This window comes from Epinephelus lanceolatus, chromosome 7 (genome assembly GCF_041903045.1).
Source record: "Epinephelus lanceolatus isolate andai-2023 chromosome 7, ASM4190304v1, whole genome shotgun sequence".
NCBI lineage: Eukaryota > Metazoa > Chordata > Actinopteri > Perciformes > Serranidae > Epinephelus > Epinephelus lanceolatus.
Window position 1 is genome coordinate 20,456,387 of NC_135740.1, and position 21,693 is coordinate 20,478,079.

Here is a 21,693-nt window from a genome sequence, read left to right on the forward strand (position 1 = left end):
ATTTTCAATCGGTTGCTATAGCGCCCCCCTTTGGCCAACTGATGTAATATTGCTTCATTCACATCCTCCCATGACCCTCTACCACTGTGCCAAATTTCACATGGATTGACCAAGTCAGTGAGGAGAAAAACGTGGGACAGACACACAGACAGACAGTTTTCATCATTATATAGTAAGATAATAAATGAAATACTTTGAATGGAGCCATTTTGCACAATGAGTTCTTGTACTTATTTTATTTCAAGTACAATTTGCTGGTAATTTCTGTGTATTATTTAGGTATTGGCCTATTTTAAAGCAGGACTTTAACTTGTAACAAAATCTTTGTCCCTGTGGTATTGCTACCTTTACTGAAGTAAAGGAGCACGTCTTTTACCACTGCTAACAATTATAATTCATATATTCATCATACAGACCTGGTGTCGAATGGTGATGAATTACCTAATTGTTTAATAGCTGGTAAACAAAATAAACAAAAATACAACATTACTGAACTTATTTATTATCATTACTACACTATTATTGCCACACTATCTCCCACAGGTGCAGTAGTCAGGGCTGAGGTCACTGATCACACTTCATTATCCCCGTTGGAGGCTGAGGCCAGGAGTCGGGCACGCGCACCCAGCTGTCTCTGTGATCTCTGCGCGCGTTCACGAGCATGTAAACACCTGACCACTGCAGGGGACTGATTCCGCTGATTTCCTTCTCACAAAAACCAAGCTCCCCCACACAGCTCCCTGCTGGTGACACATCTGTGTGTCCTCCGAGCGGGATGACGGATGAGGAGGTGCTAGTGTCGGAGGAGCAGACGGTGGAGAGCGGCCCGCTGCGGGACTCCAGGCGGCTGACTCGGCTGTACTGCATGAATGGCGGACATCACCTCCAGATCCTCCCCGATGGGACGGTGCAGGGCCAGAGGGATGACGGGGACGCTCACAGTAAGAGACCGCAGCACGACACAGCGCACTTTACATCCAGGTCAGGCCTACAACATGATGCGTTCACTTCCTTTGCTGCAGGTGTGTCAGGCTCAAAGAGCAGGGGAAAAAATGTGCACTCAAGAAACTCCTTTTAGTTGAAAACGTGGAAGCCATTTGCTGACATTTAAAAGGGGGGTGCCGCTCATTTTAGGATTAGGAAGTGGCCTGTAGAGCATCCCGAGTAGGTGTGCGTTGCACAGGTGAAGGGGAGACTGGGGATGGTTGGCACACAGCTAATTTCTGGTCATTTTAAGGTCAAAATGCTTTCTTCACCTGCACTCTTCTACCAGGTTTAAACATATGAAAGTCACTAACTTCATTGATGAGGGTAACATTTCAGTTTTATAGTATCTTAAGTAAAAAAAGTGGTCTGTGGAGTAGATGTATTATAAATGTGTTACTTCTGGTTAATAGACAAAGGAATCAGCTATGTGTTCATACAAGATTTGAAAGTCTGCAATGAGTGATGGTAGCTGGTTAACATCATTTCACGAAGTTGGGTCAAATGTAAGCGGGGTTGGTCGACCCACTGACTCTGCCAGCTAATTGTAAAATTAGCAACTGTATTTGTAGAGTTTAAAACTATCCTGTGAGATTAAACACACTGTTTATATTGTTATTTTTTCATTATTATTACTTTAGATGGTTAATGGCAAAAGTAATACGATATACCTATTGATAAATCACTCAAAAAAGTTGTTTGGTTTTTAAAATGGGCCAGATATTCTATTATTCTATTATACTATTGTTTTTGGTTTCTTGTCTGAATTAAATGGTCAAATTATTTCTTTTTTTTTTGCAACTATAGCATTTTAACACTGTGCCAATCAGCCCCATAATGTAAGCCACTGGCATAAATGCACATAATGACTAATCACAACTAATTAAAAAGAAAACATTTGTGTGCATTGTCTAACATAAATTACCGTACAACTTCAATTAATAGCCTGGGCTAATATTTGGTTCAATCCCTGAAATAAACAGGCCTATATTTGGGACAGGCCTTTAATTCCACTCACACAAAACTGTTGCTCAGCAACAATGGGAAACATAATCAAATTGTTTAATGAAACCAGTATGAATATGCCCACCGACACAACACCACTTTATCCTGTAAAAACAATGCTCAAAAACTGGATTAAAACCCTTTTGATCCTTTCAAATCTGAAGACTTACAGAGTAAAGGAGGAATGGACACATAATTTGAAGAAGCCACCAACCCGGTTTTATACATCCGAAGACCTTCTGTAAAAAAAAAACAGACTTGTCAACCAGACCAGGCGTCTCGTCAGTGAAGATTCTTAGTCATCCTGGTCATGGTAAACATTTGCTGTATCGTAGGCAACTGGACATGCTTGCATTTCTTGAAGACATTTCACCTCTCATCCCAGAGGGTTGGGACTGAAAGCTCAACTATCAATGTAAATAAAATGTGAAATTGTATAACACACACATGACCAGGACACATGGTGGTGTTTTCAGAGGTATGGCCTATTTGTAAATGATAAATAGGCTACAGAGACATAATGAAAATATTATAAACTGCCATATGTACTGTGATATTTTGTGCAAAGTATTAATTTGTATATAAATTCCATAAGACGTCTCGTTTATGTTTATATTTTTACATCTGGTCAGGTTATCTCATTTACAGTTCTTTCTGTTGATCAGTGAGCACTGTCATCGTAAATAAAACTAATAAAACTAGATGAATTAAAATGCACATTTGCCATCTATTACTTTTGTTTCTGTTGTGAAAGGCTCTGTGTTTTATACTTGAGTACATCCAGTTGAAATGCCAAAGAAACTGACCGACAGTGTAGACTTAAACGAGTTAAAATTGTTTAACATCTCCTGTCCCATTCATCTGTGCGCTGACTAAAGCTGAGAGCAAACAGCCTGAAAGTTTGGACGAGGAATCTCAGAGCCATTTTTCTCTTACCGGAAAAGAAAGCGACCCATCTTTGAGGAGACGCGTTTACAGGTTTCATTTGTTGCTATGGTATTTATTTTCATGTTATATTACACGTGTTCTCCTTGCAGTTGTTTTAAAGCTCAAAGCTGTGGACAGAGGCGTAGTGGTGATCCGTGGAACAGAAGCCGGGCGATATTTGGCCATGAGCGACGAGGGGCGACTGTACAGTTCAGTGAGTATCTACAACAGACCTCATGATGATATGTGATAGTAAATCAGTAAATTAAACTTAGCAACGCAGACCTATGTAGATAAATATTCTGTGATATCTGTTGTAAATGATTAATCGCTCTGTGGTGACTGGATTTTTTCGCTTTCAATCTCAAACCAAACAAATTAAAGTGCTGTCAGCTGTTGGTGCTTGTTTGTGTTTACATCTCAGCCCACAGTGACTGATGAGTGTTACTTCCTGGAGAAGCTGGAGGAGAACCACTACAACACATATATGCCTCAGAAATATCAGGAGAGGAACTGGTACGTAGGCCTGAAAAAGAACGGGAAACCTAAACTGGGTCCAAGGACTCACCTCGGACAGAAGGCCGTCTTCTTTCTGCCCCGACAGCTGAGTGAGTCTGATGAGTGAAGAACACAAAGATACCTCAGACAGAATGCACCAGGAGGAAGTTTTGTTCAGATACACCTACTTTACCGTTTTAGCTCATGAATTGGGCCAGAACAAGACTTGAAGAAGTGGTGCGAAAATAGGTGATGACACACTGGCTTGCAAAAACAAATCGGTCAAGATCAAAAGGAGGCTAAGTCTTTTTAATGTTAATCTGAGGCGTAATTATTGGAGGGCCAGCTTTGCACCAGAGAAAAGACTGTGTGTCAGCATCTTTGTGTCCACTAACAACATCCTGTTTTAGTTGGTAGCAGATGTCCTGACTGCACAGACGAAAAGAACAAACAAGAAAACAGTATAATCCATAAAACACATTCTATTATTACTAAAAAGTTGTATAGTACCAGGAGTATGATTATTTTTAGTTACCTAAACTTTTAAAGGGACAGTTCACCCCAAATTCAAACATTTTCTTCTTACCCATAGTGCTGTTTGTCAGTCTAGATTGTGTTGCTGTGAGCTGCAGAGTGTTGGAGATATCAGCTGTAGAGATGTCTGCCTTCTCTCCAATATAATGGAACAAGATGGCACTCAGTTTGAGGTGCTCAAAGTGCCAAAAAATATATTTGTAAAAACTCAACAGCAATGTCTCTTTCCAGAAATCATGACATGTTTACTCAAAATAATCCACAGACCTTGTTGTGAGCAATTTCATGTAGGAACTTTTCTCTTTCTGCTAAACTACACTTACAAACCATATCAGTGCACAGAAGGATATGTGCATCTACTCATGGACGAGAGGCTCGTGCTCGTGGCAGTGCAAGATGTAAAAAAAAATGGCATCCTCCTAGGCTGAGCTGTAATGTTAGCTAGTTCAGTGGTGTTACGTGAGCCAGCAGTAGATCCACGCTTCCTTCTGTGCGGTGATACGGTTGGTGGGTGTAGTTTAGCAGAAAGAACATAGTTCCTACATGTAGTCTCTGGATTATCTTGAGTAACGGGGTCATGGTTTCTGTGAAGAGCCACTGCTGTTGAGTTTTTCAAATGTATTTTTTTTTGGTGCTCTCAGCACCACAAGCAGAGTGCCATCTAGCCAATATCTCCAACACTCGGTATCTCACACCAAAACAATCTAGATTAATAAAAAAGCACTACAAGTAAGAAGGAAATACATGTACATTTGATTTGGGGGTGAACTGTCCCTTTAATTATCTTAAAAATTGTCTCCAGATGTCAGTGAAATTTGGTGGACAGTTAGACCAGATGCAGCAACTAACTCGTATTTGTCATAAACTACTACACTTACAACATTGTAACCTACTGATTGAAAATGTTGGCTTGAGGACATGTGCTTCCAGTTCTTTCTTGTTCGACTTTTCTGCATCTGACGCTTTGCTCTTGAGGGGTAACGCCTCAGCAGATTAGAAGAGTGTCAATTAACAGCTTGATATAGGTCACTGAGCCACTAAACTTCTCTGTAATTAACAATGTGTCAAGCTGAAAAACTGTTATTTCATATCTCCAGCAGTTACACGTCACTGCCACTTGGTGTCGCCAATGTGTAAAATTACCCAGTGCACCCTTCCACACACATAAAAGCTGCCCCAGGCTTGAGCTACACATTTTTATTTTCATGCCCTTTCCACCAGTAACTTGGTTTCATAATGCCAGCCTGTAAGTAACATAATCTTTTATGTAACACAATCCAGACAACTCAGAAATGACGCATTAAAAGTGACATTTATTTAACACTAAACTGTACAGTTTCATAACAACAAAACCCCAAGATTGCAGCTCTACATCACATAGAAATAAGCATAATGGGTCTGTATCAAAGCAATGGCAGAAATATGAAGTTAACCGATGAGGCAAACAGTTTCAGTTTGCTGGATCAGACTCAAATCCATATGAACTCCTTCCAATGACGACAGTGGTGAGATCATGAACATGCCGTTCCCACCAATATATAAAACAGAAACCACAGCGTCAGTCATTCCTTGTTTTTATATGTCTGGGACTTAAAATAATGATGGGAACATCCTCTGGGTTTTACTGGTCGTGTTTCTAAAAGTGCACCTGCATACAACATTCGTTGACATAGTCTTTATACCCACAAGATAGCTAACATCTTACACCTCATTTTCAAAGAAAAAAACAAATAAAAGAAGAGTAAGAAAAACAGATTTCCCTTCCCCATATGTCAATTAAATCTTAAGGCAAAAACCCACCTGAAAATGGAATTTTTATGCTCTTAGATAATTCGATCCAAACGTCTGAGCGATATCATTAACAGCCCAGACTCTTTTCTATAATCACAGAGCTTTTCCACTCACAGTGAATGAGATGCTGACTCTGCTGACTCACTGAGGAGTCATGGAAAGGTCAGGCTGTGACATCTCCATGAGATTTTTAAGGATGTGAACCAGAAAATGTGCTCACACGCCCATAACAAAAAAATCTTGGTTGCTGTCACAAAATCTCTTCACTGTCATCCCCGAGCTGCTCTGGGGTTTGTCGCCTTGACATTTGTGGCCGTCTGGTTTCTGGCTCAAACTGGATTGTCTAAATTAAAACCATAACCTAAATTCTATTTCCAGGTGGATAGATTCACCTGATTTAAAGTACAACAAAATATCTAACAGGCAAAATCATAACTTCTGATACATGGATGTCATTTTAATGTGCTCTGCTGACACTGCGTTTGAATCGCAAGCATGTATGTTCCATCATGACAATGCCGTGAACGAACAGTTTCTAAAGCAGCAGACAACACTGCCCCCTCCTGGCTAAACAAAAGGGCAACACTACTTAAAGCCAACAGGTGAGTTAAGTATGTGTTATATCAGCATTTACAGCCTAATGACAGCTTTGCTTTCTAAGTGTATGTGGGGTCTAAAAAAACAAACAGCCTCTAACAGTCACAATAAAACCATGATTAGTGCAGATTACAAAGTGTGTCGCATGCTGTGGCAAGTCTAACGAGTGTTGTGTTCATTAATACCTGTTGGCTTCAAGTGTCACCAACATGAGACACTCCCTATTTATTGACCTTAAGGGCAGATGCATGCTCGTACGCTACCATCAAATGATATAAGGCATTACTTATACATTACAGACAGAGATGTAAATAGCACTTAACATTCGCCACTAATGAGTACATCGAGGGACTATTACTGTTAACCATTTTCCATTAATAAAGTCTCAAAACAAAATAAAACAAAGTGATATAATTCCTGAATATTTTATTGAGAGTCGTCTTCATCTATAACTCGTCTGGCCGATTTGGAGTTAAGTGTCTTCACTTTGAAATTTGAAACTCCTCACAGAGTTACTGCTCGTGTTGGTCATGTCCGCTTCTGCCAAATCCAACGTCCTGGGTTTAGGTTGAAGGAAGATGTACAAATAATTAATATTCATGTACGTGTGCTGTGATGGTGATGTCTGTGGTTTGTCAGTGGCTGTTTCCATGCACATCAATAACTCTGGCTGACAAGATTAAGGCAACATTTTAACTTCATTTTTAATACCCCGCATTTATCCGAGGAAAATATAAAAGAAGCAAAGTCATGATGTCACTGACAGTGATCGAATTTTGCTTTGATGCCAGTTCTGTTTAAGTTAATGAGTGAGGCACAGCAAATCGCACCATAACCTTGTTGTTTCACCTTTGACTGAAAAATCCTTCCAGCAGATTAAAAACACACATTACCTGATGTTGCCCGACGTTTTTTATCTAAATGTGTCCATTCATTTTCCTTGTTACTGGTCTCTAAACAGATCATGGCTCTGTCCGTCAGCTGCCTATAAATAGCTCAACTCAAGCCCCTGATTGCTCGAAGCTACATCATGATACATGACCAAACGGGGCCGGTCAGACCTGTTAAGAAAACAAACAGTCTGTGGGTCCACTCCCATTCACTGTCTGTGGAGCAGCTCCACACTTTATACTTGATGAAATCACATGTTTACTTCTCTGGTTTCTGGATTTAACAGAGCTCATGTTCACAAATATTGAATTAACTTTCCAAGGCCATATAAGTAACGTATCGGAAGTATTAATTTAGGTGGTAAGCGGAATAACGGCGCAACATTCCCGCCTGGAACAGGCAGTGTAAAAGGGCTACTATAGCACCCAGTCTGCACTCAGTCCAACATGAGACAAGTACAGCTGCCTGAAGTAGGACAGTAAACACAAAAGCTACATCAACAACATAAAGCAAAAGATGGCCGAAACTGAGCTGAGTGGCATCTAACACTACCCCACATCTTGCCCCTGGCAAGAAACTGCGTTTGGCGGCAAAGAAAAGAAGTGATTTAAAATGAAGCAAAACAAGAGTTAACACTGGCGTGGCTTTTCACTGCTGGAGGCGGCTCTTGGACAGTAAAAAGATGAGGTTTGATGCTGAACTTGCAACTTTTAGACTGGTAACATCTAATGTTGGCTTTTTAGCAATACACATCTTTAGGTTAGTTTTTAGAAAATTGTACATGTTTATGTATTTAACTGTGTTGCATTTTAACTTTTATGCCTGCTCATGTGTGATATGTGACAGTTGTACTCATCTGTTTGTGTTAATCATTGTAATGATGTTTATGCTACCTCTCCGCCAGGTTGCTTTTGAAAAATGAGATTTTAAGGGTGCTTTCACACCTGCCTCGTTTGATTCGGTTCAATCAAACTCAAGTTTGTTCGCCCCCCAAGTGTGGTTCGTTTGTGGTGAGAACGTGTTCCGACCTCGATCTGAACCAACTGCAGTCACATGACACATTGTTTGGGTTAAACATGAGCATGTTACAGTCCTGGAGGATTATTAATGTGCACCTCCTCCTGTACTGCCTTAATATGCACATTCAGCACATCCAATGCATCAGAACATTGTTTTCTAGTTGGAGCCGTGCCTCATTTTCGAACTGTATGTTTTGCCTAAAATGAACAATGACAGCAATATAGTCCACGATGACCAGCGCTAAAATCAACCTGCGTAGTTGTCCCTCCATTGTGACATTAAAAAGTGTCGCATTTATCTTGCAAGTGTACTCTTCTTCAACATTTTGTTTCTTCTTCCTGGATTTTTCCAGCAAGGAAATTCTGACCAATCAAGAGCAGCTTTCTCGCGCAAGGCATTTTACTTGGTCCACCTGTAAATGCTGCCGTGAGAACACGAACCAACTCTAGGCAATAATGAAAATTTGTAACAAAATAAGTCCCTGATTCAGACCAAAGCAAGACAACTCGAGGTCTGAAAGCACCCTAAATCTCAGTGAGACTTTTACCTGTGAATAAAAGATACATACAACTTAGCAAGACAACACAAACTGCACTGAAAAACATTCCAGTAGGCATCAATATGTGGTTTTGCTGTGGCTGTTATCTACTATGGTCTCACTAAAACTGTGCAAAGCAAACCATCGTCTTTTTGCTTCCATTCATTCTTCTTCCATCAAAAACCATGGTGCTTCTATTACCCACAGTGCAACTCCCTACGGTTCCAACAGGGATTTAGGTGAGTTATGCCCTGACTTCTTTATTTACTTAAGATTTGAATGGCATTTGACACTTGCAGGGTGATGAGTAATGCCAGATATTTCTGGTTTGGTTTGTTTTTTAATCATTGCCTTAATCTCATCCCTCACTGTGACTGGAGTCCTGTGTGCATGTACATGTCTCCAATGACAAACCACGATGAGTGTGACCACACTAATAACACCTCACCTCTAATAGATGAAGAGTACCCTTGTTCGGGGAAGAGTGGCGTAGGTGGGATCGGCCAGTTTACGCACTCTGGAGTAGTTAACAAAGCCTCTGATGAACAGCATGAAGCCTGCAGGGCAAAGAAAAGATATATACTGCAACATCGGAGATTTACCTTAATGTAATCATGGGTAATAGGAGGAAATGCTGTTTGTTTATAAAATAATATCTCTCACTTACCCAGGGCCAGGAACACCCACCACAACCAGTACTGTCCATCAAAGTAACCGGGGAAGTAGGTAGAAAACTGGAAGTAATAAAAAAAGTAGTATCTGTTAAGAGCTGTAGCTTAAGTCTTTCTTTACAGTAATACCAATAAATACTGATATGAAATACTGATATACAAACTGGTTTTAATGAATATACAGTGAACAGTTCTTACCCTGACAATGAGGACCCATTTGATGAGGGACAGGCCGAAACCAGAGATGGCCCCATATCGACCGGCGGCTGATGTGGTCAAACAAAACGACAAGAAGAAGCCGATCCAGTTGAAGAGGAATGCCACTGGTGACGAAAAAAAACAAACATATATGTCACTTTTAAAACATGACCAATAGACAGTAGAAGATTTTTAATGTGAGGTGTTTTTGAAGTCATGAAACTGGCTGCCACACACTCTCCTCCTCCATCTTTTGCTGGAAAACAAACTTGTGCAGTGAGTGTGCTGGCATTTGCACCCAGTACGTTATCTAACAGCCCTTGTGAATATGCCAAATTCAATTCAGAAAATCGTTGGCAGAGCCCTAATTTAAGACTTACTGCATGACAAATGTTAAAAGAGAGTGCATGATCACTGTCCAGAGTTCTACAGATATATAAATAATGAATAATGGTCTGATTACAAGCCGGCTCTGAAATGAAGGACAGTTTACTCTTTTAGAAAGAACCACAGTAAACATGTCGACCGTTGAAATGCTGAACGAGTTCTTACTGAAGAAAGTGAGCATGAAGATGCCGTCGTTTCCTATTCGCAGCTGGTCAGCATCTTCAAAGTCATCCCTGGCTACAAAGTCGTCCTCCTGCGCCAACAGCAAGACATATGCAAATACATTACAATTACTTGTGCTTACCTCCAATTTGCTTTGTTGTTTTCTTTAATACTACGGCATGACGAGGAATACTTCTACATGCTGTTTGAAAATTAAATCAGTGTACCATGACTCTTCCAGTGACCAGGGGGATGGCTGCCTCTTCTTTGCTCCTCTCCGCTTCATCATAGGAGGGCAGAGTGGTGGCAACGCTGTAGGATGGAGGATTTGGAAATCGTCCTCCATCTTCTTTGTATTCAAAGAAAGCTGTAGAGATAACAAGCAAATGGCTATTCATCCAGGCACAGAGGTGAACTCTTCTATGTGGTTAATAAAATCCTGCAGCATAGCTGACATTAGGGGTGGGAATCACCAGAAGATCCATGATACGATATTATCACAATACTTAAGGCATGATAAAATATTATTGGGATTTTAAATGTTATAATATGCTGAGTATTGTGATAAAATATATTGCAATTTATTGCCTTTTTTTCAACTGTAAATTATGTCCACAAAGGAAATCTTTGTCAATAGCTGTTTAATTTAATAAGATAAAGTTTTTTTAGTCAGTTCATCTCACTTCAGCCATTTTTTGCAGCAAAATGTATCTAGTGGACTGAAAAAGCAAGTGATAATATCATTCTAGTAAGCTACCTGAAGTTTAATTTGTATTTGTAATATTAATAATTTATATATTTAAAAATGCTGTATTGATTTTTTCCCCACCCCTAGCTGATATTAGAACTGGGTCATGTGGAGAAAATCAAATATCACAATATTTTTGACCAAATACCTCAATATCAATATTGCAGTGATATTGTATGGTTAACTGCTGATGCTTTCACATATGATATTTTTGATAAATAACCATTAGTGATGTAAATATAACGACTAAGTGGGTAATGACAAATGATAAAACAGCTAGAACAGTCTGGTTAATTTAGAAATTTACATCACTTAAAGCTGCCTTTAAATCCAGAGAAGGACAACATTTACAATGTTACAGTGTCCAAAATCCAAGATGATGTCTAGCCTTGTATCATGATATCAGTGTAAAATCCATATATTGCCCAACCCTAGCTGACACTGTGCAAAAAAGTCATCTCATGTACGTATTTAGGCAATAATCACTCAATAACTTTATACAATTTGTAAAACAAAGCAAATATTGTGGAGTCTTATTGGTAACAACATAAAGGTAAAAAAAAGACATGTACTGACTAACATTAATACTGAAAATACATTCAATGCAGTAAGGTGGTAATTTCACTGTTGACGGTGACGTTGGACGCAACATACCTAACTTTTTAATAGAGTTAAGAGACAATCTCCAACCACATTAAGTGTGCAATTTTAGTGTTTCATCCCCCTCACTTTAAAGCTGGATTTAGTAACATGTGAACTAAAAAAAAAAACATTACTGATTTAAGCTGTACGCACAAGAGTAGCAAATGATAAAACATGACTTGGCCTATCGTTTGTAATTTTGGCACATATTTATAAGCAGAAAAGAAACATCTGTTACCAGTTGTTATCGGTTATCTCCACTAACAGATAAACACAGATACACAAAACACAGTGATAGATGAATAAAAGACGCTCTCTAGAAAATCAAGGTCTGAAAATATTATTTTGATTCTGCTACAGTATCAAATTTGTATCTTAAAATGCTGACGGTAACTGCAGAACTGAAATTTACCAATGCGGACTGCTTTACAAGCTGTTACGCAGGTTTAACTGTTGACAGACAAAAATCTACTTTCACTTCCTTCAAAAGGAAAAGCAGCAGCAGACAATTATAAAACCAGACCAGGGAGGGATGAGTTGCAGCAGGAAGAAAGACATTAGTTGTATATGTGTCCATTAGTGTCTATGATCTGTCTTATACAAGCCAAGACTTTTATCTGGGTCATTTGGCAGATATCCAAAATGCCCCTTTGTGTTGTTCAAACACAAACAGCATTGGACCATGTCAATAAACTCACCCAGGAAGAGCTCAAGGCTACACCCACTTATGCAACGTGTTGACCTATGCCCTCTTAAGAAGTGAGATTACAAACAGCAGACCTTTCTAAAAGGCCTTGCACACAAGCCACTCCCCGTTACATTATTCATCCCAAGGCTAGCAGTGTAAAACAAGCAACAGCGGAAGACTGACACTATTCTTTATAGTACTGTTCTTCAGTATACGAGTTATGAGGTATCGGTTCTTCATTTGTGAGATTTCAGTGGGAAATATTGTACTTTTTACCATTGTTTTAAATAATTTATCTGATGGATGTTTCTACATTGCACAATAGGGTTTAAGATTAAAAAAGCACATGATGAGCTCATGAAATTTGAGGCAGGTAAATGCAGCTGTTAGGACAGCTTTAACTTTAAAATACAGGTTGAAGCTGTGATAAAGTAGGATGCAACTTTAGCCTGCTCCAATGCAAGGCACCGCTATCAGAAAAGGTTCTCACGTTGTGACTGAAATGTGACACTGTGGAAAAAACTATTCTTCATGGTGATTATTTTTGCTTTTGATTCTTAGGGCACATTTCACTAACTACTTCAACACTCTCAACAGTTTTAGATGCAAGACTTAGAGAATTTGTATGAAGTGGCACTGGTATTTATGTATTTCAATATTACTCTCACTTCTAAACTGTGTTTATTCTGAGTTATAGGACAGTACGTGAAGGTTCCTAACCTGCATTTGCTGCAGCAACGCTGCTGTAGGGTGGTGGTGCGTCCTGGGCAGGACTCTCCTGGGATGGTTGGGATGGTTCCTCCTCATTTACCAGCTAAAGAAAAGTTAATAAATGACAACACAAATTAGGTTAAACTTAAATTAAGACATCTAGGAAAACTACTTGTTAGATATGATGAAAAGAAACAAAGTACATGGGCTTCAGTAAAGGAAGCAATACTCTAGATATATCGTGAGACAACAGATATTAATCAACAGTTGCCTTGTAAAATTTCTGATTTAATTTGATGTGACAAAGTTGCAAGTCACAGAGTAGGATCGAAAGTACTAGATTTTTACATCAATGAGGAAGTTACTTGATTCATCAGACATTTGATGCTGCCAAAACAAACAAGATCATCTGTTAAATCTGTAAACACTTACTAAATTGAATTTCCAGGTGATTTTATAACAATATGATGTAGGTTGACATTGCATTGTGAAACTAAAGGATGATTTTATCCATAGCACCTCTTGGTTTGCACGCCCTATGTATACAGGTACTGAGCAAGCAAACATCCTGATACTGTGCCAACTCAAAGAATACCAAGGTAGGAGTATCACTGATGTCGCACTTGATTTATATACTGTGAAACAAGTGGTCATGACGGACGTGCCTGCAGCCATTGTTTTCTTCAAACAGAAAGCATTAACTGCTCTTGTTCTGCCAGTGGTAACACAGTTACCTCTGATATGTCATCAAAACTACATAGTCCGAATTAAACTGTACACTCACGAATTCACACCTCATCTTCATATCAATGTGTGTCAATAAAGGAGCAGGCTTCACGTTATTATTTGGATCATGTTCTCTCTGTGGAGTTTAAGTTACTGACATGCTGGACTGGCCACAGCACAGTCAGGTAGGATGACGGATTTGGTTCAAGGCTATACAAAGTGTCAATGCACAGCGTTCCTGTTCAGGCCAGCCAATACCTGCTAACGTTATGAGTAACTTAATAAGCTCCTAACTGAAAATGGGTCACACTGGCTTCAAAATATATGTGACAAAAACGCTGTTATTCATTTAATAGGTTATCAGTTTGGTTTTATAAAAGCTTGAGATGTTTATCGCCAACTCAGGCCTGCCCGTAAACAAATGTCGATTGAGCTCGTTGTTTTCCTCTCAGTGACAGGCTAATGTTGACTAGTGTTAGCTGACTGGGTAGTGGCTAACGCTAGCTGCTAGCTAACTACATGTTAGCGTGCTAGCAAACTGTTACATACCTCCTGGTATCTGACGTTGCTGTTTTGTTCCGCCATTGTGGAAGAGGAGCGAAATATTTAAAACGTCCTCTTTCCACTTAAGCTGTGAAGATGTGTTGTGCAAAAAGAATCTCGCCAACGAAGTAGCTAACGTTGCCTCTTAGTCGGCCATCTCCTTCCTACTCCCCCTCCTGCTCATGACACCCGGACGGTAGGGGAGTTTTTTCTCTCCACGGATGGAGAAGGCATAACCCGCCGTACTCTTCCTCTGATTGGCTGATACTAGTTGCCTTCGTTGATTGGATTGGTTAGACTTGGGTATGAGGAGTGTGATTGGTCAAGATAAGGGTAGGGTGAGCCAATCAGAGGCAGAGTAGGGCGGGCTATAGCTTCGCCATCCTAGGACAGAAAAAAATGCAGGCTAGGATGCTACCTTAAAATGCTGTTGGAATATTCGTTTACGATTTGTTCGTGTATCAAAGTTGAAATATCACGTGTTATATCGACATGAGTTTTCACGATGAATAGTGTTTTCTCCTTGTTGATGCGTGGCGCCCTCATGGACAAAATTTCAAAACTTTTTCATGACTTTTCAAGGACCATCAATGACGTTTTTGCCTGGTCTTTTTTCAGACATGGCAGATTCAAACTCAATTAAAAACATAATTTCAGCTAGCTGGCAATGGCATACATGAAGGTAGAGACAGAATACAAGGAGAGAATAAAGAAACATACATGATGGTTAACAAAACGTAATACATCAGTGCATAATAGAGCTATATTACGTTGACAGACAGGGAACATAAATTTGCTGTTATGTTACATTACATGTGGGGTTAGCCCTGAAAGATTACAGTAACAATTCATTACTCAACAAAATCCCATTATTTTTCCAAAGTTTTAAATGATTTTAAATAACTTCATGACTTTCCAAGGCCTGGGAAACATTACTGGGAAATTCCATGACTTTTCCAGGTTTTTCAAGACTGTGGGACGGGGGTACACAACCTGTGGCTCCGGAGCCACATGCGGCTCTTCAGGTCATCTCCCGGGGATCCCTGTGGCTTTGACAAAGAATTATATGTAAATTTATAATGCTTATCATTTTAAGCATTTTAATTTTCATTTATTAATGTTGTAGGCCTACAGAAATGTTCACATTCTCTGATTGTAAAAATGTGAAGCCTATATACTGAGTAAAAAAATGTTCTAAGCTTTCGTCAACTAAAATGTGCCTCAAAAAATCTATACCTATTCCTCTAAATTTTGTCGAACCTCGATAGCAGTCTTGAGTCTTCTTAGCTCGGTTAGTTCAAAAGATTGTATATAATAATGGACATAGATACCATGATGTCACCCGTTGGTTTGTGGAGTGCAGTTCTGAGGCCATGTTCAGCATTTCAGCTGTTGCCATCTTAGTTTTTTGGAGCCAGAGGTGACCATATTTGGATGAGGGGGAGAACGAGGGGTGGATCTGACTGACAGAGTAGCAATGCCTCACAGACAACCTGTCACTCAGGTGGTCCCGCCCTTAATTATGCATAATTTTGAGCCTTAATAACATGTAAACAGGAAAGTTAAATATATATATATAAAAAAAAAAAAATTACCTCATACAGTTGTCATGAATGTTGAGATTAGCTATAGAGACCAGAACCATTTTTGTACCAGGCTGTAAACATTTTTAATTCTGCTGTTAAGTTGGGCATTTTAACATGGGGGTCTTTGGGGAGTTACTATGTTTAGGAGCCAGCCTCAAGTGGCCATTCGAGGAACTGCAGTTTCTGGCCCATCAACAATGGCTTATTTTTTTCTTCCTCGGAGGTTGCTGCTTGGTTAGCTCTGGATTCCAAATCCAAAAAAGAAGAAGTTTTGGAGTAAAACAGAAAATGTAATAGTATGTGGACAGATTTGTTGCTTTCACTGCCAACTCTGTAACTTTAAGTACGAAATAATTATAAAAAAAACCCCCACTGCTGAGTAGCCACCTTGTGGGAGAACATATTAATGCATGCTCATTGAGAGCTATTATTAATGTCGATAGGCTAATGTAGACTTAATAGGCTATGTTACCCTCATTATAAGGCTCAAAAATGTTTAGCAGCTCCACGGAATTTTACATTTATCATTGGTCAAAAGCGGTTCCTTTGATAGAAAAGGTTGCCGACCCCTGAGTAGGGGGAGATATATGGACAGGGAAACAGATTTCAACACAACACCATGACATAAAAGTCCTGTATTCAAAACTTTATTGTTAGGTACTTTAAGTATGAAAAGTAAAAGACATCATTGTGCAGAATGGTCCCTTCACCAGTATTACCTTAATGTATATGTCATCATGTTACCAATACTGATGGGCAGCGTTATAGGATAATTTATTCATGACCAATGCATCAGATTTTACATGTGATCATAAGGTTTGTTTATAAAATCATAAAAAGTGATGTAACCAAACTATAGCAATCATGTAAATGTAGTAAAGCAGCCTAAACAATAATATATGCTCCTAAAATGTAGTGGGTATACGCACAGCTACTGTATGTGCTTGAAGAAGAACAAAGTACAAAATCATAATGCTCTATTAAAATAGAAGGAGCTTGAAAGTGTGTATAAATATGGCACTTCCATGATACTTTTGAGTAAATGCATTTAGTTATATTCCATCCCTGGCAACAAGGACTCTGAGCTCCTCCGTTTCTCTTAAACAGACATGAAAGCAATTTGTTTAAGGGGCCATTTTGCCTTTACTTCCAGCACAGTGCTGGAAATAGAAACTTACAAGGAGCACTTGAAGGCCACATTGGTTGTTCCGTGTTGTCATGTGACAGGAGGAACAGGCTGAATACCACAGCGATATCCTCAGTCACAGTCATACAGACATTAAAAATTAAATGCACTTTATTATAAAGAACAAATGAGAGGCAAAGCTGCAGAACAATCACATGGAAACCTGAATAGCCTGCACAATACTAGCACCGCATTATTTCTACAAGGATTAGTTGAGGTTAACTCCAAGCACTGCTTGATGTTCACCAATGTATCTCCAGCAGGAGATTAAGGAATCATTAAAGTGTTACGTTTTGAGAAATACATCATGAATCCACAAATTTTGGATAAGATCTTCTCAGTTCTTCTTTGGCAATGAGGAAGGTGGCTCCACCAGCTTGTTGTGCACATGCATCATCCCTAAAGAAAGAGCAAGAATCAGCATGTTTTTTGTGATTCATGCCTGGTTTGCAAATATTGTTGCTTAATGCAACCTGGTTGAAATATGGTACTTTAAACACTGTAGCTTCTGTTCAAGTCTCACCTTTGAAGTACTTTACAGTTTTGACCCGCAGTTCCAGGGTGGCGTCTTCGTCACATACAAAAACAGTCTGTGGGTGCTGCTGGAACGCAGACACTGTCCACATGTGATTCACACCATCTTCTATAGCTTTGTATAAAGCAAATGCCTTGTGTGCTCCAGTGATGAGAATCATGACCTGAGAAGAAATTGAAAATGTGACCCGTGGCCTGAGCAAGAGGAACTTGCAACTGGTGTGTTTTGGTGCATCAAGAAAATGTCAAGATCATTTCATAATGTACTTTTCTGTAACTCAAAGATCAGACAGAAAATCATACTTCCTAACATATGGTGTATTTGAGATTTTGTAGAAACATAAAAGAGAAGCAAAACACAGAACACAAAAACAGGACAGATGGTTGATATTCATCAAGGCTTCTAACCTCTTTTGCATCCATAACAGTGCCCACTCCCACAGTCAGTGCCATGGTGGGCACCTTTGAGAGATCCCCATCAAAGAATCGGGCATTAGCCATGATAGTGTCCTTTGCCAGGGTCTTTACCCTAGTCCTGGAAACCAGGCTTGAGCCAGGCTCATTGAAGGCAATGTGGCCATCTGGTCCGATACCTGACAGGACAGAGGGAGAAGTTTGAATTTTCCTGCCGCACCAACAATGACTACAAAATCATTTCACACCAGAATGGGATGGAGCACAACTCTGAAATGTGTAGTTTGTTACAGGACATTCATTATCAGTACTGTGACCTCCTGACCTCCTACAAAGAGCTCGATCCCCCCAGCAGCTGTTATCTTCTCCTCAAAGGCTTCACACTCAGCTTGCAGGTCAGCAGCGTTGCCATCTAGGATGTGGGTGTTCTCTGATTTTATGTCTATGTGCTTGAAGAAGTTATTCCACATGAAGGAGTGGTAGCTCTCAGGGTGATCTCTGGGCAGCCCTGTACAGGTTTTTACAACAGTTTCTTATACAAGATCTCAGCTTTCAATAATTCCTCAGTGTGTAAGCATTTTACGTGTGAAAAGAGGACAGTGAAGACTTACCTACATATTCATCCATGTTGAAAGTTTTTACATACTGGAATGAGATTTGTCCGTTCTTGTAGTACTCAATCAGTTTCTTGTAACAGCCCAGGGGGGTGCTTCCTGAAGACAGGCAAAAGCTTACAAAGCAAAAATAACAGAGTGGAAAACTAAAGTACTTATGTAGGCATTTCATTTTCAGTCACGGTACACAAGTCCTTCCATTTCCTTCCCAAACTCCTTTATGTTTCAGAGGAAATAATTGTATTTTCTGCACCAAATGTATGCAATGGCTGCACTGGATCTTTGCAGTGCAGAGTTTACATGCAAAACATGTAATGTCACCACACATAATTGATTTTTTACTCGTAATCTGCACAACAAAGACAAGCTGACACATTAAGACAGCTCTTGCAGGTCCATGCAACACTATTGTACACGTCTAAGTATGATTTGAGCATTTTTCCCCCCATGGGTTCAGTAAGAGCCTGACAGCTATTTCCACCACTCAGACTGAATCAACTGATGTGGGGAGAAATACACCACTATTTTACAAACTACAGTTTCTCCTGCACTGAATTTTGAAACAAATAAACACAGCTTTACGGTGATGACAGCTCCTTCTTACCTGTGGGAAGCCCCAGGGTGAAATATCTGTCCGGGCCAGGCTTGAACAGTAAAATCTTGTTTCTAATGTACTTTGCAGCCCACTCGCTTGCCTGGTCGTAGTCATTGAGGATGATCAGCTTCATCTTCCTGGAGAATAAAACAAGAAAAGAGCTTGTCTGAAGTCGCTTAACTTCGAAGTAATTCAGGACAAAACACACCTTAATCAGACTTTAGACTCATTAAGGTAAGAATCATCCAGCGACTGTAAAATGACATCACTGTTAACGACATAATTGCTCAACAAGCTGCCACAGAATCAACTTCAACGCCACCGCACACCACAAATTTAACTATTAGTCCCAACAAAGAAGAAAAAGACTTCTTGCACACACCGTTACCTTGAAGTATCTGTAGCTTTTAGTTGCAGCAGACAGGATTTGGAGAAGTCATGTGCTTCCTGCTGTGGGATGCAAACAGCTCTCACCGCGGAGGTGACGTTTACTGAACATCAGCCAGTGCTAGCCAGCAAGCTAGCAAAATAGCTAGTTCGGTTTGAGTAAGGATAAAGCCCCTTTACCGAAAACGGCACTGTCCAGTGGTCAACATCCTTTTAAAACATGACAATCGCATGTCCAAGCTACGTACATACATGTATGAAGACAGCTTGCGTAATATTTTACCGTAAAGAGTCTCTTAGCTAGACTGCTAGCTGAAAGTTGGCAGTGGTTGCTAAGGAACAAGTAACTAGTAACGTAACTTCGTCCTACTGATTCAGTCAACTTCCTTTCTTTATCAAGGAAAATATAAAAGTATTTTATATATTCCTTGTCTTTATCAGGTTCACATTTTGCCCATAAAGTTACATCTCATCTGTTTATCATTTAAAAACCTAGCTAGCTACATGACTCATTAAAGAAATTGATTAAACCTAATAAGATAGCTGGCACAGCCATGGCTAAGATTTTGGAAATACTCAGGTCATGAGCCCAAGTGATCCCAGCTCTAATTTAACTAAATAAAACAATCTAACAACATAAACTTCACACGTGTTCATTTAATGTTCCAGTGTTTGAGATTTTAGAGGGATTTAGTGACATCTAGTGGTGAGGATTGTAGAGTGCAACCAGCTGAAACTTCACCGGGTTAGAATTCCTTCAGTGTCCATAGTTCAGGTGGTCTCCTCGTCCTCAAATCAAACAGATTAGGGGTCTCATTTATAAACATTGCCTATGGACAAAACGAGGCCTGAAAGTGACATGCACCATTTCCCACGCAAAAATTGTGATGTATAAAAACAGACTTGATGGGAGAAACTTTGACCCATGCTTACAAATATTTTGGAGACAGGAAATTGGGGATGCAGATGATGAGGTGGAAGCCTGATTGTAGAAATAGTAATAATAGATATTTTTGTGGCGCATGCCATTTTTGGCTTTTGTCTGTACGCACATTTCTAGTAAGGATCATACGCACTGTTTTATAAATGAGACCTCGGGTGATTGAAACTGATAAAAACACTTATTAAAATAGTTTCACATTACAAATCTGTGTTTCTCCAACACTCTTCAGCATGTCACAGACGGCCCACTTGCCCAGCACCTGTGGTGTGTGCTCATCTATTTTCTCTGATAACTTCATGTGCATTCACCTTATTTCTCTGGCCTGCTAACTACGGAGGCCGACATGAAAATGCTAAAGGCACTCTCTAGAGCCAGTGTTTGGTTTGTCCATTCTGCGCTACTGTAGAAACATGGCGGTGCAACAAGGCTTTCTCCATAGACAAGGACCCGCTCCCTATGTAGATATAAACAGCTCATTCCAAGGTAGACGAAAACCCAGTGATTCTTAATCTCAGGTAATCATACACTGAAGTAAATACATTAAATCTAATATACCCCTCTATGTCCTACACACTGGACATTTAACTGTTCAATTATTTTTTGTTTTATTCTTATTTTTACCAATTTATATTATGTGGATAGTTTTCTAATAGATTGTGAAGGTGTGTCACGTCATTGGGGACGAAGCACCATCTTGTGAGGTACATGCTGTTATCTGTATTACCAAATTGTCCAAAAACAAGATGATGCTCAGGTACATGAGTGCAGGAAGTGCATTAGAGTGTGCAATTCAACCATGGACTATAGAGTTATGTTGTTTATAGTGATTAGTTTGTCCAAAGTCTGTTGCTTGACCTTGACAGGTAACAGTGCGAGCATCACAAGATGGTGCCCACGCCCACATTTAACATCAAGTTCACATTCCCTATACTAGTTAAACCCTTTCATTTTAGCCACATGGCTATAAATAGTACAATTGAAGATGCTTAGTCTAAAAATATTGGAATCAGTCACTTAAAAATAGTGTGTATGTGAAATGTGTTTAATGTGGAATGTGAATTCTTGTTCATGTGATAAAAACTCCCAGATTCCCAGAAATGTGACCAAGGACATCTTGTGTCTTCAGTCATAGCTGGACAGAAGCAATGCCTTTGTGAAACCTCTTTGGTCAAC

General features: G+C 39.6%; 3 protein-coding genes across 4 annotated transcripts; 1 reads left to right on the forward strand and 2 right to left on the reverse strand.

The window, feature by feature from the left end:
* Positions 1 to 775: 775 nt before the first annotated feature.
* On the forward strand, positions 776 to 6,208 carry fgf1a (fibroblast growth factor 1a). Its single transcript, XM_033633600.2, has 3 exons — positions 776 to 941; positions 3,027 to 3,130; positions 3,341 to 6,208. Exons 1-3 carry the CDS (start codon positions 776 to 778, stop codon positions 3,539 to 3,541), a joined length of 471 nt encoding a protein of 156 aa, XP_033489491.2. The 3' UTR covers positions 3,542 to 6,208.
* ndfip1 (Nedd4 family interacting protein 1) lies at positions 5,242 to 14,480 on the reverse strand. The gene is made up of 8 exons (XM_033633529.2): positions 14,268 to 14,480; positions 13,002 to 13,095; positions 10,431 to 10,570; positions 10,207 to 10,294; positions 9,655 to 9,779; positions 9,453 to 9,519; positions 9,234 to 9,342; positions 5,242 to 6,893 (listed from the first exon to the last, which is right to left on the reverse strand). Exons 1-7 carry the CDS (start codon positions 14,301 to 14,303, stop codon positions 9,236 to 9,238), a joined length of 657 nt encoding a protein of 218 aa, XP_033489420.1. The 5' UTR covers positions 14,304 to 14,480; the 3' UTR covers positions 5,242 to 6,893; positions 9,234 to 9,235.
* A 1,998-nt stretch (positions 14,481 to 16,478) lies between these two features.
* On the reverse strand, positions 16,479 to 19,714 carry gnpda1 (glucosamine-6-phosphate deaminase 1). Of its 2 annotated transcripts, none has more exons than XM_033632589.2 (7): positions 19,579 to 19,714; positions 19,200 to 19,327; positions 18,593 to 18,694; positions 18,307 to 18,489; positions 17,976 to 18,160; positions 17,557 to 17,731; positions 16,479 to 17,432 (listed from the first exon to the last, which is right to left on the reverse strand). In XM_033632589.2, exons 2-7 carry the CDS (start codon positions 19,321 to 19,323, stop codon positions 17,371 to 17,373), a joined length of 831 nt encoding a protein of 276 aa, XP_033488480.1. In that variant the 5' UTR covers positions 19,324 to 19,327; positions 19,579 to 19,714; the 3' UTR covers positions 16,479 to 17,370. The 2 variants fall into 2 exon arrangements, with proteins under 2 accessions (XP_033488480.1, XP_033488481.1); XM_033632590.2 differs by having other exon boundaries at positions 19,573 to 19,706.
* Between the last annotated feature and the right edge of the window lie 1,979 nt (positions 19,715 to 21,693).